The sequence below is a fragment of the Pelmatolapia mariae genome, linkage group LG20, assembly GCF_036321145.2.
Source record: "Pelmatolapia mariae isolate MD_Pm_ZW linkage group LG20, Pm_UMD_F_2, whole genome shotgun sequence".
Classification (NCBI taxonomy): Eukaryota; Metazoa; Chordata; class Actinopteri; order Cichliformes; family Cichlidae; genus Pelmatolapia; species Pelmatolapia mariae.
Genome location: NC_086244.1, coordinates 30,725,099 through 30,741,563, shown reverse-complemented (window position 1 = coordinate 30,741,563; position 16,465 = coordinate 30,725,099). Strand labels below are relative to the sequence as shown.

The following is a 16,465-nucleotide window of genomic DNA, read 5'->3' as shown; positions in this document are numbered from 1 at the left end:
TTTTTCTTCATAATCCATCATATAAAATTGAATTAAATGGAAAATCTCTTTTTAAAATTTGTTTTATTAGTTTTAATAAAACTCTCTGTTAAATACACAAGGAATGACAAGTGAAGAGGAAACACATGGGGAACACAACTGGGGCTAATTACACACATTGAGACAGAGGATGCAAAGCTGAACATAACACATGAGACGAGGTACCTTCAAAGTAAGAGAGACAAAACAGAACATGGTGCACACAGACAGAAGACTACCAAAGTAAAACAGGAACTAACAGGAATACACACACGCACGCACACACTAACACAGACCCAGACAGATGCGACACAGACAAGACCGGGAAAGAACAGACATGAAAACATAACTGAGACAACGAAACACAAGAACACAGTGAAGGCACCATAACAAAACTGAGAACTACACATCAGAAATACTAAATATAACTAGGGGAGCTCGAAATACAAAAAGTAAATAATAGAAACACTAAATCAAAAAATGTAGATAATCAAACCCATAATCACTGGGTCACCAGACCCAGGTATCCTAACACTTACAGGCAGTTTGCAAAATGTGTGTATAGACAAAGACTGTCGAGCAGATAGTCAATTCATACATACACACTTCCAGGGCTGTGCAGAGATGTTTACAGGGGCAGGTGCTCAAAGTTAAAAAGGGACACATAGAACCAGACTGAATAACAACAACCCACATTCATCAAGAATCTAATATGGAATTGCATCATACTATATCACTGTCATTAGTTGGGGACAATGCAAAGCAAATGTAGCCTATGTTTTACCTGATGGGTACAATGTTGCTGTTGAGGGTTTGCTGCTCCTCCTGCTGCTGATAGTGCTGGAGGGCAGGGCTGTGTTGATCTGAGACTGTAGACATTAAAAGGTCCAAAGGAGAGATGGTAGCTGATTAAACAAGTGTTATGCGATAATAATAAAATACAAAGATTGGAATCATAAGGCAAAAGATTTAAAAAACTGGAAAATAAACTAGGCTCTGCCTGTGACCCACTCTTTGCCTCTCTTCCTCCTTCCATCTGTCTCTCTCCACTTACTGTCCATCTGAGAACAAGGCACAATTTGCTATTGCATTAATCTATTATTTGATTATCCACACTTAACAACTATTGCACCTAATCCATAATAAAGTAATGATAGAAAAATGTTATAGAACTAAGACATTGCAATTCTGTCTATTATTGTTTTTATACTTGAATACCTCTGCAATGCAACAACTGGTACATGTGTATTACAGTTTTTCTGAATTGCTAAAACACATGTCCTAAAATCTCATCTCTTTGTCTCAAAACACTAAACAGAAACTGTAAAATTCAAGCTACGCTCACAAAACCTTCGACTTGTCTTGCAAAACCAAACATTTGACCCAAAGCTATTTTAACTTTACTCAAAATCAAGCACTACTGTCAAAAACCACACAAAACCAGCAAATGTGCAAACACAATTTAGTAACGATTGCACACTACAGAAATAAATACAAAACACTGTGGGATAGAGGGAAAATAATATTTATTCTTGTACTCACATTTTAACCAAAAAAAGGAACTACAAGAGACAAAATAACTACTTTTTATACATTACAAAAATTATTAGATATTTTCTATATAATATATATTTTACAGCATATTCCGATAATTTATTCTGCCTTAGCATCACGGCTCTGTGCTGGGTCAGGCCACAGGACTTCATCCACATCGCATGCTATGATCTCCCTTGCAAGGCAACGAGGAAAGAATCCTTTATCATGCCGAATCTAGCCCTGGCAAGATTCCACTCCTATCTCACCACATGTCCATTCATTGCTTGAAGCAGATTTTCCTGTGTGTAAGGGTTTCGGTCGTATACTTTCCATCTCCATGCCGAAAAAAACTCCTCAATAGGGTTCAAAAAGGGAGAGTATGGTGGAAGAAACACATTCATAAAATGCTGCTCATTGTGAAACCGGATTCAGCTTGTAAATGGCTAAAACTCACTTGGCCTACTGGTCAGAGGGACGTTGCTAGCTGGCAGTTTTTGCAAGCGATGTTGAAATTTACACATTCTGACACTTCAAATGCCTCAGGCATACATGGATACATCTGAAGACTCGAGGTGCGTTTTCGGGACTTTCAGGTGTATGGACCAGTGTTTCCTTTTCTGATCAAACCAGAAAGCTTTAATGAGCTGCTGGATTTGTCTCTCTTTAACTGGCTGGACACAGAGGACATCGAAATGCAGATGACTGAACTGAAAAGCTCGACTCTGTGGGGGTCAAAGTTTGCAGAACTGCGAATGCATCTGGAATCCATAGCTGTGCGTGTTCACGGAGCTTGCATTTTCACCTGCTGGACACTCAGAGACGAGACCAGAGATCACATTAACATGTGTATCCCTGTATTAAAAACATGCCATATTGGCCTCGTTTATTTTTCCTTATCATTGTTTTGAGGAGAACATAAATAGCATTTGCGTTTTCTGTTGTATAGTTCCTATGCTGTTGGTGTTCTTGTTATGGATAAAAAGTGTTTTTTTCCCCCAAAATAGCTGATTTGCACTTTGCCAACATCTGCGAACAAATATAGTTCTATAAAGTTGTTCTATATAGTGTGTAACTGTTGATTTAGAGTGTTATTAAATTTATTGCTAATGCAATGGTTGATTGCATTGACTTCTGAGGAAATTTTAGTTATCACTCTTCATCAGAAAGGTTGCTGACCCCTGCTGTACAGATACAATAATTTTGCTGCTGTAAAATCAGTGCATGCTTTTGCAGTTAATAAAAGGACAGGTAATGTTTAATCTTGCTGTTGCACACACAGCACACTCATTTGTTTCAATTCAAGTTGCCACAAGACAACTTACCAACGTGTACATAATAACTTAATACTCCTGTGTGCTATTGGTTTTCTTTGCATCAGCCTGCGTCTCTCAATTAATTTGTGTTTCTCCTACAGCTCCACATCGCTCAGGCGGCAAAAAATGCGTGTGCACTTTGAGAGCTCGTTCCCGGCTTGGAACCAGCGCGCTCCGCCGTCAAGGGCGAGCATTGTTTAATGGTAGTCATGTGACTGATGCAAGCCAGATCCTTTTATTTTCAAAATTTTGATTAATAGTTAAATGTTATTGTCGAGGGGCACAGGCGGGACTCCACACGCACACACACATTTTTAAAAAAATGTCTCAAAAAAGGGTACTTGGGGCACCCATTGGGAAAGAGGCAGGGGCTCAAGCCCCGCTCTGCACGTGCCTTTCAGTTAACGTTTAATTCCTGGTTATATGCCAACCCAAAATATTCAGACATTTTTTCTACAATAGGCAAACTCCAATTCACTTGAAACATCTATCATACGCAATAGCGGAGGGGTTACTTGAGAGCAGAGGGCTGAGTATTACAATATGAAGGAGGGGTTTCCAAAAACCAACCACATCACTGGGCCTGGGCCCCGAAGTGCTGCATACATCACAAATGTCGAGCGAAGATAGCGTCCAAGTATAAAAACCGAAAGTCAATGAGGCCAATCACCTCCCGTGGTCGTGTTAGTGCCCCTAAAGAATGACGAGTACGGTAAGAAGCAAGTTTTAAAAGTGTCTGTTTTTATCGTCTTCTTTCGGGCCTTTCGACGCTTTTCTTTAAACCTTTCAGAGTCACCATGAAATGTAAAAGCCAGAAGGAGACCGCTGAAGGAAACTTGGTAGCGATGTTCGGTGTTGTCTGTCTTCAAGCAGGGATGGTTTTTGGGCAGGGGTGTCCTATGGAGACTGGCAGCCGTAAGCTGGTCAAAAAAAGTGTATGTAAGCCTGTGTTGCTTAATAGTTTGTCACCAGCCAGTGTTGGCAGGTCACAGCAGCCTGCAGAATAGAGCAGTGAGGAGATAACGACTTTTTACGGGGTTTCCTCGATAATCTTTGTATTCTTTATAGAATATGTATTTTCTCTTAACCCACTTTTCAAAATAAAAACAAAACCAAAAACGTAATTTTCCCTTATTGTAAAGAGAAACAGAAACTATAAATATCCACTGTATGTGATTCCGAATCCCATCACTTTTGCTTTAGGCTAAAAGTGGTTTCGAAAGTATTTCGGGTGTCAAAAATTAAAAACAAAAAGACAACAACAAAAAAACCCTGCTTATAATGTGAGGCGAGCACAGTACAGCATAATAGCAGATTAACTGGATAACTTTAGCGATGTACAATTACAAAATAATTGTTCAAAATAACCCGCTTGTGAATAGCAATCATTCGTCTTTTTTCTTTGTTTGTTCTTTCATTTTTGCTTTTATTGCTTCCGCTTTTGTAGCAAAGAAATTTTATTTGATATCCTCACCATTTTGTGCTGGATAACTGTTATAATAGTACTATTATAACAGTTATCCAGCACAAAATTACAGTTGGATCCATAATTACAATGACCCTTTTTTGTAGTTTTCCCTATGTACGCCATCACAGTGGGTTATAAATCAGACGGCCTCACAGTGACTAAAGTACAGACCTCCAGATTGTTTAAATTCAAGAGGTTTAACAGGGTAAAAAGCGATGAAGTAATGGAACAAACTAAAATCATTTGAAATATAAGGTAGTGCAGCCACTGAAGCAACTTTCTGTTGCTGCTTGTTTTGGGATATTTTCCATTCAGCTTGGTCCTCATTAAAAAACAAACAAACTATGATCTATTGGGTGAGACCAGATTATTGACTTGGCCACTAAAGAAAATCTTATTTCATGACCTAAGAAACTCTTGGGTTGGTTTTGCAGTATGGATTGGATTATTGTCCGCATGCGCTGTGAAGTGGTGTTCAATGAATTTTGCAGTATTTGACTGCATCTGAACAGAAAGAGCAGCCCTGTACACTTCACAATTCATGTTGGTACTTCTAATCAGTAGTCACATCATTAATAAATACTGATAAACTGGTACCACTGGCAGCCATACACGCCGATGCCATACCAAGGCCTCCGATATGTTTGACAGATGATGTGGTATGCTTGACTTAGTTGAGTTTAGAAATAATGCTGCGATAATGCACTTGAGCTGTCTTCTATTGTCTTTCAGCCTTCAGCAGGTGTTGCTGCAATAGCCAGTGCATTGCTTTTTAGGAATGTAGGTGACTGTTGGTTTGGCCACCCCTAAAATTTTTGCTATATCTCTGATAGGTTTATTAGGATCTTTCCACTTTACATTTTCCTGAAATTTCTTGTCAATTGTCAAATTAATTTGAAGCTCTGAAAACAAAATACTGTCTATATAAATGGGTGTAATTCCTGAATAGTTAATGAAATACTTTTGTTGAATCCCTTGAAGTAAAGCTGAAAGTCTGCGCTATAAAACGTGATGCTAATGAATCCAAAACAGCGGTGTCCTGTGCTGCTGCCCACACCTCTGGTCTGTTGTTTTCTATCCTGTTACAGGTGTCCAACATCTTAACTTTAAGACTTTTAACATAAACCTTACTCCTTCCGCCAGTATAAAGATTCAGGCACTGCAAGCCTGAAGGATGATGAAGAGTTCACGGATATATTGGAAGAGAGGAGGCGTACCACTGATCTTGGTTATGCCCTGAGAACCTTTAACCCTCAACCGTACAAAGGAGCCCCAACCCTTTCCACCCCTGACCTCAACAAAGCTGTACTGGAGTCCCAGTATCTGTGCTATATTATCAAAGAGGTGAGTCTTTTTTTTTATTTAAGGCAATGAAGCTTTACACTATAGTGTTGTCAATATGGAGAGAGTCTTTTTGGCTCATATTCCCTCTTAGATTGCCATGGAGACGGGGTCATCCGTGGAGAAGGTGAAAGAAGATGCTTCTGGGATTTTGAAGGAAATGTCTCACAATCTGCAGCTGGGGTTTATCAGGCTATTGGGCTACACTCTAAACAAGGTGTTCAAGAGACTCTACAGGAGCATCTATGTCAACATGGAAGGACTCAACATGGTCAGGACTCATCAGAGTCAACACACTTTAATCAACTGTTTAACAGTTTGTTTCGACATATATAGTAGAATATAGTAAACCATTTTTACCCCTCAGCTGTAAAAGGCTGATAGAGTATTGTAGTCACCCTACGGGCAGGCAAGCAGGCAGGTAATGTGGACACCTAAGTTTGTGAGTTGGATAACTTGAAAACGAAGCAACGTAGGAGTTTCAAATTAATACTGTAGGGGTATCTACTAAAAATCTCAGATGAGTTTGAATCTCATTGACCTTGACCTCAAGGCTGGAGGTCAGAGGTTTAATTTTCTGTACATCTTGTGAATCTGATAACTTGAGAATGACGACGTAGAATTTTGAAATTGATACAACTGGTGCATCTACAAGGAGGCTGAGGGGTGAAACTGGCCACCACCAGTATTTTCATATATTTTCATATATTTGCTATAGGTAGGTTTCGGAGGTTTGCCATTTAACATACTTCAACTACACAGTATTTTATTAAATATATTTTACTTTTTAGCACTTAGGATTTTTTTTGTTCCATCTTACTAATACTACGAATAGAACCTACTAGTGCAGTGTGTAATTTCACTGATTTCTGGAAAATTTGAATTTTTCTGTCACTGCAGCTGCAGCAGGCCATCCAGGAGAGTCCTGTGATCTTGATACCCAATCACAGGAGTTATGTGGACTTCTTGATTATCTCCTACATCCTGTTCACCTACGACATCCCAGTACCTGTCATTGCTGCAGGAATTCGCAAGTATCTATTTATATTAAGACAACAAAATGTTTTTTTTAATCATACTACATTATATCCAGTTAATTATAGTGTAACAACAAAAAAATATATTTTTTAAATTTTTGTCTCTTCTGCTCCATTTTAAAGGTCTTGCAGATGTGACGATTATTGGAGGGCTTCTGCGTCGCTCTGGAGCTTTTTATATCCGACGAGCAATTGGTTCTGACAAGCTGTACTGGGCGGTGCTTTTAGAATACGTACAAACAATTGTCAGGGTAAGACGATGACTTTTCAGCATATTCCCTAATGCATCTTTGGTAATCAACTTCAATCAAAGGAAAGGTTCCAACAGCATAATGTGTTTTCTGTAGACAGGATATGCTCCTTTGGAGTTTTATGTAGAAGGTTTCAGGAGTCGCACACTGAAGTCTCTGGTGCCAAAGCTTGGTAAGTGTCCAAATTTACTACCTTGTTTTTTTTAAGTGTGTCCCAGGACATCAAAGTGCGAGCATCTGATTATTTTGGACTTTTTCTGTCCTGCTTTAATTTCATTGTGTAACTAGGCCAAATTATGCTTTACTGTAACTGACTGGTTCAAAAATATCACTTGACTCTGCCTTGTTTAGTAAATGATGGACAAGACTTGCTTATCTTTTAGTGCTGCCATTTATTAATTGGGTAAGAACTAAATATGTACTGGCCAGGCAGGTTGACTCATTGCTGGTGACTTAAACACAGTACACTCAGGCTCGTCCCTCATAATGTGGCAGTGTTTTAATGCTGCAAACTAATATAACAAGTACATTAATATAAATATTGTGTACCTCGATAAGGACAGAATATGTACTGGTCAGGTAGGTTATGTAATTGTAGTGTGCTGTGTTTGAGCTGCATGCAAAGGTAATAGCATATTATGGTAGCATAGTATCTTGCTAACTAAGCTAGCCAGTGTACAGTACTATTATGTGACTGTTTTAGCGCCACACATTGGCAACAATTCACCTGAACTCTTCTTATTAACAGTCAGACAATTTGCAGTGGCCGGCATAGCATACATTTTCACTGCTATATAGATGACATCGAACTTTATCTATCCATGAAGCCAGATACCACACACCAATTAGTTAAACTGCAGAAATGCCTTAAAGACTTATTACCCTGGATGGCCTCTAATTTTCTGCTTCTAAATTCAGATAAAACTGAGGTTGTTGTACTTGGGCCTGAAAATCTTAGAAATATGGTATCTAACCAGATTCTTACTCTGGATGGCATTACCTTGGCCTCCAGTAACACTGTGAGGAACCTTGGAGTCATTTTTGACCAGGATATGTTCTTCAATGCACATATTAAACAAATATGTAGGACTGCTTTCTTTCATTTGCGCAGTATCTCTAAAATGAGAAATGTCCTGTCTCAGAGTGACGCTGAAAAACTAGTTTGTGCATTTATGACTTGTCGTTCCTAGAGTATTTAAAAGTAGAATGAGAGGCAGAGCCTTCAGTTTTCAGGCCCCTCTTCTATGGAACCAGCTTCCAGTTTGGATTCGGGAGGCAGACACTGTCTCTACTTTTAAGATTAGGCTTAAAACTTTCCTTTTTTCTAAAGCGTATAGTTAGGGCTGGATCAGGTGACCCTGAATCCTCCCTTAGTTATGCTGCAACAGGCATAGGCTGCTGGGGAATTCCCATGATGCATTGAGTATTTCTTCTCCAGTCACCTTTCTCACTCAACATATGTTAATAGACCTCTCTTGAATCACACTTGTTATTATCCCTGGCTCTCTTCCACAGCATGTCTTTTATCTTGTCTTCCTTCTCTTACCCCAACCAGTCGTGGCAGATGCATATATTGCACATATTGTCCTGTATAGGCATGTTTTTCTATCATTTTAGTCCTCTTAAACTGAAGGGTTGTTCTAGGTTAAGGATATTTTAAGAGTTAAAAGTCAAACAAGTTTACTGGTCATTTTATGTATGATTTTAATATTTATTGTTCACCTTTTTTTTCTGTAGGTATGATGGACATGGTGCTGGAGCCATACTTTAAAGGTGAGGTGTTTGACATTACCCTGGTGCCCATCAGTATCAGCTATGACAGAGTGCTGGAGGAGTCATTACTTGCACTTGAGTTGTTGGGTGTCCCAAGACCACAAGAAAGCATCACCGTAAGTTTCAGCCTCATTTATGACTTGATAAAAATTCCCATGTAATCTTTGGTTCTGAAAGATATGAAACTACATGCTTCTTGCCCTCGCTCTTTCCCTGCAGGGACTCTTTAAAGCTAGCGGAGTCCTGCAGGAAGATTATGGCTGCATGCATGTGAACTTTGGCCGCCCCCTGTCTGCCCGACAGCTGTGTGAAGGAAAGATAAATTGGAGCGAGTACAACCTCATTCCAAGGTACAGATTTCCCTTTTTTTCTCTTTTTTTGCCAATATCACACATGGCTGTAGGTACAGGTATGAATATTGAGTATCTAACAACCAAAGTCTACATACAAAAAGTCTATAAAGTCTAAGTACCAAATAAGATAAGATAAGATAAGATAACCTTTATTAGTCCCACACGTGGGAAATTTGTTTTGTCACAGCAGGAAGTGGACAGTGCAAAAGTTATGAAGCAAAAATTTGAATAAAATAAAATAAGAATAAATACAGTATACAACTGTACAGAATAGAATAAAATAAAATACTATATACAGTAGAATAAAATAGAATAAAATATGCAATAAGATAAAAATAGAATAGAAGTGCTATATACAACTCAGTAAAAATACAGTAAAAATAACTTAAATTACTGTAATTTATCATCTATATATTCTTTGAATGTAGTCTCCATTAGTTGTATACAGGTAATTCAACTGAAGAATATAAAAACCTTTATAAAATTACAATTTTAAAATGTAAAGGTTTTACTTACAGTGAGTAATAAAAAAACTAAACTAAAATGACTTGGTAAAATGCACCAAATTAACAAAAACATTAACAAGTTTAATAATATTATAACTTAAATTAATATTTGTGTCATTGTAAACCTTCAAAACTTCAAGACACAGGTTGTATATAACTTAAGAATCTGTCTCGTTTTCTATTCAGAAATCTTCCCCAGAGGCCAACTGCAGAGACCCAGGACTGTGTGAACTGGCTGGCCCATTTGATTGTGCGAACCCAGGAGGAGGGCTCTTTGATCAGCCCTTGGTCTCTGATGGCCTGCCTGTTGCTCCAGACTCCATTCACAACTTTAACGGAAGAGGGTCTGCAGTGGCATCAGCTCACAGAAAAAACCCTCTGGCTCAGGAAGCTGGTGCTGGATTTCGGGGCCCGTCTGAACTGGCCTGGTGGGTGGGCCAGATAGATTTCAAAGATATCAATTTATTTTAATTACACTGTGTAGAAAAGCAACAGCATCAAGCTTAGGGTTAAGATCAATATAGGCTTTGCTTATAATGGGCCTTTAATGAAGCTTGCTTTCGCTTCAGTAACCAGTAGGTGGCCTTAGGATACTGCATTGCTAGACAACCAGACAGTTAATGCAAAAAAGTTAGTAGTTTCCCTGCTGGTGCATCTGACAGCGTCTCACCTCAGGGCACCAACGGCTCTTTTTGACCTGGTCCTGTGTGGATCATAAAGATTCGGTGAATGCAAGTTGGCACAAGTGTCCAAAATCACTTAGGAGATGTTCAGTGGATTAATGCACTTTAAGTAACTTATCCTAAGAGAACGCCACTGAACTGTCTCACTTCACAGGTGTCCTGTGTGTAAACATTGACACATGCAGGCACGTGTGCACACTTGGAACACACACACACACACTCGCGCACATGACTTTGTGAAGGTCATATGACCCTCAAACTTATGTGAAGGTTGCATTTTGCAGCACACATCCCAGACTCAGAAGTGATGTCATCCACCGTGGCTCTTCATCACTCCATTGTCCATCATAAAGAGGACCGTATCTACCTGGTTCAGGATGAAGACCCTGCGAGGCAAGATCCACTCAGCCCAGAGGAAGGTGTGATGAGGATGGCGGTAGTGGTGCTGATGCTGGTTTCCTACAGGAATCAGGCGTTGCATGTCTTTGTGCGTCCAGGAATACTTGCTACAGCCATCCACATCACAAAAAAAACACAGAAGGGTAAGAGTTAGGTGGAGTTATAGATTCTCAGTCTCATGAATGGACATATCTTGTTTAGCTGTGACCCATTTTTCTGTTCACAGATGAGCTCTTCAGCTTTTTCTGCTTCCTGCGGGACGTCTTCTCCAATGAATTTATCTTTATCCCTGGCAGGGCAGCGCAGGTAACAGCCATGTTTGTTAGGATCAGCATTATTTTGTGCATGAATTGAGTCAAAGGCCAAGGTCACTGTAGCCTCTCATTCATCCCATTCTTGGGAAAAGCTGACCTAAGAAATTTTGTGCTTATGGTCCTTACGTTTTTTGCTACTGTCATATTCATACACACTTGTATGCTTAACCATGAGTCAGATTATTATTGTGGGTATATATTTATTGTTACTCATATTGCATATATCTGTCTCTCCATCATTTAGGACTTTGAGGAGGCATGTTCACTCCTGCAGAAATGTGGAGCAGTCCACATCAGTCAGCAGGAAGTGACCGTGTTGGAAACGGGGCTGGAAGTTTTATCCTTTCTGCAGAAGCTGCTGCAACCCTTCTTAGACTCATATCAGGTCATTTTAACTTGAGTATCTCTCTCTGTGATTAAGTGTATTTAGTGAGGAGTGACTGTTGTGAACAACATATTATGCACACCGGTTTTTCTGAGCAGAACTGAATCCAGAATTATCCTCCTACAATTTTAATTTGGAACTTTATTTGATTACACATACCACTTTTGTCAGATAGTTTTATTAGCTTGACATGCTGCCACGTACACTAATTGCAACTGTTTTCAACCCCACATTTCTAATTTGTTTAAAGAATGAACTTGTTGTATAGAGGAGTTTAATTCTACTTTAAGCAGCAATCACATAATCCTTTTTCATCATTAGAGATTTCAAAGAATAGAAATGACAAGTTCTAGGTAGAGTGACAAAAGCCCTGAGGTGAAGATAAAGCCCTTCAGATAACAATTTTGCTTTCCAAATCACAAGCTGTGCATGAAACAGAAATTAATGAAATCTAAGCAAAAGGAAAAAAAAGTCATAATCTTTGGGAAAAAAAGAGCACACGTGCATTTGCTTCTTCTCAAATTCAGTTACTCTTTCACTTTTAATCCAGAAAGTTGTGGATCTTTTGAATGGCTTTCTCCTGCTGACCCAGAGCATCCAGCATAAACGACTACTTTGGTCCAAATCTGTCTGTCTTGCTCTCCAGTTTATTCTTCATATTGCAGAGGCGAAATGAAGCATCGGGTAAATCAGGGGTAAAATCAGGGGTAAAGTGGCCCACATGAATACCATGATGCTCCCCAGCATGGACATCAATATGCAGCTGGCAGTCATGATCAAAATGATGAACGCTGAAGGTTTCTGCTTCTTAAAGTTGATTGCAGCTCCGTTCTCCCCGACCCACACAGAAACCATGGACACGGCCGACACCACAGCTATGGCTACGAACCTCCCTGGAGGGTTCAGGATCCCAATGAAGAGGAAAACAGCGGTGACCAAAGCCATTTAATTAGTTTGATAATAAAGCAGGTTGCTGACAACTCTGTTGTTCCATTTCGCAAAATCTGAGCCAGGAACGAAGTAGCTCCACGGTCGGAGCGGTGTCAGCTCCACTCTAGCCATAATTCCTGCACCGTTTAAATATAGGGGCAGCATGGTGGTGTGGTGATTAGCACTGTTGCCTCACAGCAAGAAGGTCCTGAGTTCGCTTCCACCACCTGACCAGGCCCTTTCTGTGTGGAGTTTCTACCCATGTTTGTGTGGGTTCTCTCCGAGTCCTCTGGCTTCCTCCCAAAGACATGCAGTTAGTGGGGTTAGGTTAATTGGTAATTCTAAATTGCACATAGGTGCGAATGTTTGTCTGCCTCTATGTGTTAGCCCTGTAACAGACTGGCGACCTGTCCAGGGTGTACCCTGCCTCTCGCCCTATAGTACCTGGGATAGGCTCCAGCCCCCCGTGACCCTGATAAGTATAAGTGAAACCAGATGGATTTACTGATTTTATTTTTTAATATATGAACTGATTTTTTTATACTTTGAATGTACAGTATTTTCGTCCATGACTGTCTAAAGTCTAGAAACCATGAACACCAAATGTTGTACTTTCTCCCTTGAGTTGCTCTGCCAGGCCTTTACTACAGCCTCCTTCAGCTGCTGCTTGTTTATGAGGCTTTCAGTTTTGTCTTCATTAACTAAGGAGCATGCTCTACTGAGTTGAGGTCAGATGACTGATTTTTACCGACCATTTCTTTGTTGGTAAAACTCTTAGATTGCTTGTGCCGTCTCTTAGATGTTTTCTGCCAAAGTCTAATCTGGCCTTCCTCTTTCATGTGTAATCAGTGGTCTACACCTAAATCCTCTGTATTTACAGAGGGTTTACATTCTTGAAGGCTTTCTGGATTCAACACTGACCATGATAAAAACTACCTTCCTGAGAGTGTTCTTGACTTGGTTAGATTCGTCACCATCTAGTTTAAGTTGTCTTCTGTGATGTTTCAGATGTTTTGGTTGTGGATTTTATAGCTGGTGCAACCCTTCTGTTCACTAGTGATTTGACCACTCCTGAAGTTTTTTTGCTATCTCTCTGATGGGTTTATGTGGGTTTTTCAGCCTAATGATGGTTCCCTCACTTGAGGAGAAAACCACAAAAAGTGTCAATGTCCAACAAATTATGGACCTTTTAGTGTAATCTAAGAAAGGTCATTAAACATGAATCACTTTAAAAAAAATTTATCAGACAATATTTATGACTAACAATCATGGCATAGTTTCTAACAACATGAAAGAACATGCTGTACTCTCATCTTTTAAACTTATAAAATTTAAATATTTTCCCTAAGCCATTTTATGACCATAAACCAAAACTGTATTAAAAACTTGATTTATAGAATTTGAAAACTTTTTGTCTTTAGTAAGACAAATACAGTTTTGTCTACTTCATGGTTTGTCTGCATACAGCACAAATATATTAAGATCATCTTTAGAGAGGGGGTGCATTTCATATCACAGAGTCTGAAGAGATACTAAAGATGAGTCCTACTTATGTGCTTTAAAATTGGTATTCCAAACGTCAGTTACAACTTTATTTTAGTCTTGTGTGTAATGTTTATAGATTTACAGATGCATAGTAAAATAATTAATGACAACTTTATAGTTACCATGGTCAGGATGGTTTACAACTAAACTATTAATCATTTAGAAAACATTACCAATCATTTTTTTGTTAGCAGTTGTTAACATTGTTAATTTACTTTTGACTAAATTTTATTAAAGTATTAGCTTATTTGTTTCTTCTTTAATTTACTGGAATGTTTTTTTTTAATTGTCCAGCTGATGTTCAGGTACTTGTGTGAAAAGGAAGATCACGTGTTTACTGAGGAACAGTTCCTACCTGATGTGCGAAACCTGGCTACAAAACTCATCGTCTCAGGTACAACTGAGTGTGTGAAATGACCTCTGACCACTAGAGACCTCTCCCACCTGGTAACTAGGGATCAAGAACCGGTTCTTGTAGAGAACTGGTTCCCATTAGCCCAAATCCTTGGAATCGTTAGTCAGCCTGCTTATCAGTCCCTTTTTTCGATTCTTGCACTCTTGCTACAATCAGCTGATTTTAATTTGTGTGTCAAATTGGAAAAATAGTGGCACAGTCTTCAGCGTGGATATGGACATTACTTTTATTTTTATTGCAAAAAAGGATGAGAGCTTGATGGTAAAGTGGAGACTGATACAGAACAGAAACATCTGCATTATACTGTTAATACAACTTAGGCTCTTTGCAAGCACCTGCACAGACAGCATGCTAATGCTAAGCTAGCCAAGAACCAAGAGTTGCGTTAAAGCTGAGTAAATGCTGACCCCAGCCCAGCACCATGATAAAGTGAGCCTTCATTTGCGGTGAAGCCGCTGCTTAACTTCAACAGGTAACAAACTGATGAGCAGTCAGGCTCAGTAGCCTGACAGTAGAGTCACTGTGACGATCACTTTAAAATCTCTTTGTGCTGGTTTTTTATCTTTGATTTGTAGTGTCAGCGTTGTGTTCATAGCTAAATACTTAGAGAAAGATCACTTTTATAACGAGTAGAATAACAAATGTCTTTCTCCTGGGTGTAATTAAGTAATGTACTTTTTTACTTTGCTTTTTTTGAGTAATGATCCCAACACTGATCACAACTAAGATGGGAAATTTGTAATTAATTTGCATGAATGTAATGTCATTGATATGCTGCTTAGAGATGGTCACGACTCTCAAAGTGGAGCCAGTGAGGATCGATAATGGAATCGCAAAATTTTTATAAATTCCCATCCCTACTGGTAACTTGCAGATAACTTACAGTTTGTGGGGTGTTTGTTTGTTTTTTTTTGCAGGTGACCTTCACACCTTTGAAGTCCTGTCTTCTGACACACAGAAAAATGTTCTTTCTGCACTGCGGAGACTGGAGGCGGTGACGAAGTTGAGGGTGTGAGTAATGAGATTAAACCTACATCCCTGCTTAGTTTTAAGCTCATTTTCTTTGCTGGTTGAGGAGCTGTCCATAATGCTGATGCCAAAGTTACAGATGCACTCCTCTCATCTCAGGTCCCAGCAGAAGGAATACAAAGTGAACAAAGCAGCTGTCAGCAGAACTGGTGACATACTCTGTAAGTTTATTTGTGATATTCCAGTAACGATAAAGGTTTTTTTTGTGCGTCTTGAGAGTTATTATTTATTTTACCTTGCTGTCTTTAAATATACTGATTATAAAATGTCTTTACTCTGGTTGAGTTTGCTATTCTGTTTAGTACGGTAGACTAAGGGATCCTTTTTTCCTGTTCTCTCACTGTAGCTGGGAAAGTCCCTCTTGAGAGCCTCCACACTACACCTGACGCAAGACTTCAGTGTCAAGTGGAATAAATTCATCCTCAGTATCAGCTCACAGCCCCCTCCTCAATGAACTTACCTGTCTATTCGCTACTTCTACCTCATTGTCATCCCTGTGGTCTCTTTATCTTTACACAGTCAAATCAGTACAAATGCAGTCTGTGCTCACAGGCAAAATACTTGATACTGGATGCCGACCAGACTTAATCTACTGAATGGTGGCTACCTCTCTGTCCTTTATAGACCCGAGAGGGCTGAGATGAAGCTAAATGCCCTGCAGGATAAATGCTGGTAATATAAAGGTGGCCTATTACTGATTTTGTTTCACTTTAACCAGAATCAGTAGGTGAATAATTTGATTTGATTTGATATACCTTTATTAGTCCCACAAGGGGAAATTTAATAACATTTAGGTTAAGATAACTGTAAGATAACTGTACTTTCCATTGCTGATCCTGTGTTGTTGTTTTTGTTTGTTTGTTTGTTTTTTGTAATATATTGCCATAGATGTATTGTTTACTTCCATAGATGTATGACTAACTGAGAAAATTAATAAGAGAGCACTTTAATTAAACTTGGTTGCCAGTAAGATTTGGCATAAAACACTTGGTTGTATGTAAAAGAATGTTGCAATAAGGCTCTAAACGCCATAGCAAGCAAAGATCTCAGGTTTTGTTTGAGACATTTTTTTTCTTAACATTTCCATAAAGGTGAAACAAATGTAACAAAATGCACCATAGTTGTCTTTCCCCACCAGTTCCCCTCAACAGTGAATGAAAACCAGAAGT

General features: G+C 39.1%; 1 protein-coding gene and 1 pseudogene across 1 annotated transcript; one reads left to right on the top strand and one right to left on the bottom strand.

Moving 5' to 3' along the window:
* Positions 1 to 3,567: 3,567 nt before the first annotated feature.
* LOC134619280 (dihydroxyacetone phosphate acyltransferase-like) lies at positions 3,568 to 15,750 on the top strand. The gene is made up of 16 exons (XM_063465046.1): positions 3,568 to 3,579; positions 5,479 to 5,679; positions 5,771 to 5,947; positions 6,577 to 6,706; positions 6,837 to 6,964; positions 7,061 to 7,136; positions 8,702 to 8,853; positions 8,957 to 9,087; positions 9,783 to 10,024; positions 10,564 to 10,821; positions 10,905 to 10,984; positions 11,237 to 11,377; positions 14,147 to 14,246; positions 15,185 to 15,278; positions 15,396 to 15,480; positions 15,643 to 15,750. The coding sequence occupies exons 1-16, from the start codon at positions 3,568 to 3,570 to the stop codon at positions 15,748 to 15,750; spliced, it is 2,115 nt and encodes a 704-aa protein (XP_063321116.1).
* Positions 11,919 to 12,439, bottom strand: LOC134618518 (PRA1 family protein 3-like; annotated as a pseudogene).
* Positions 15,751 to 16,465: the final 715 nt, after the last annotated feature.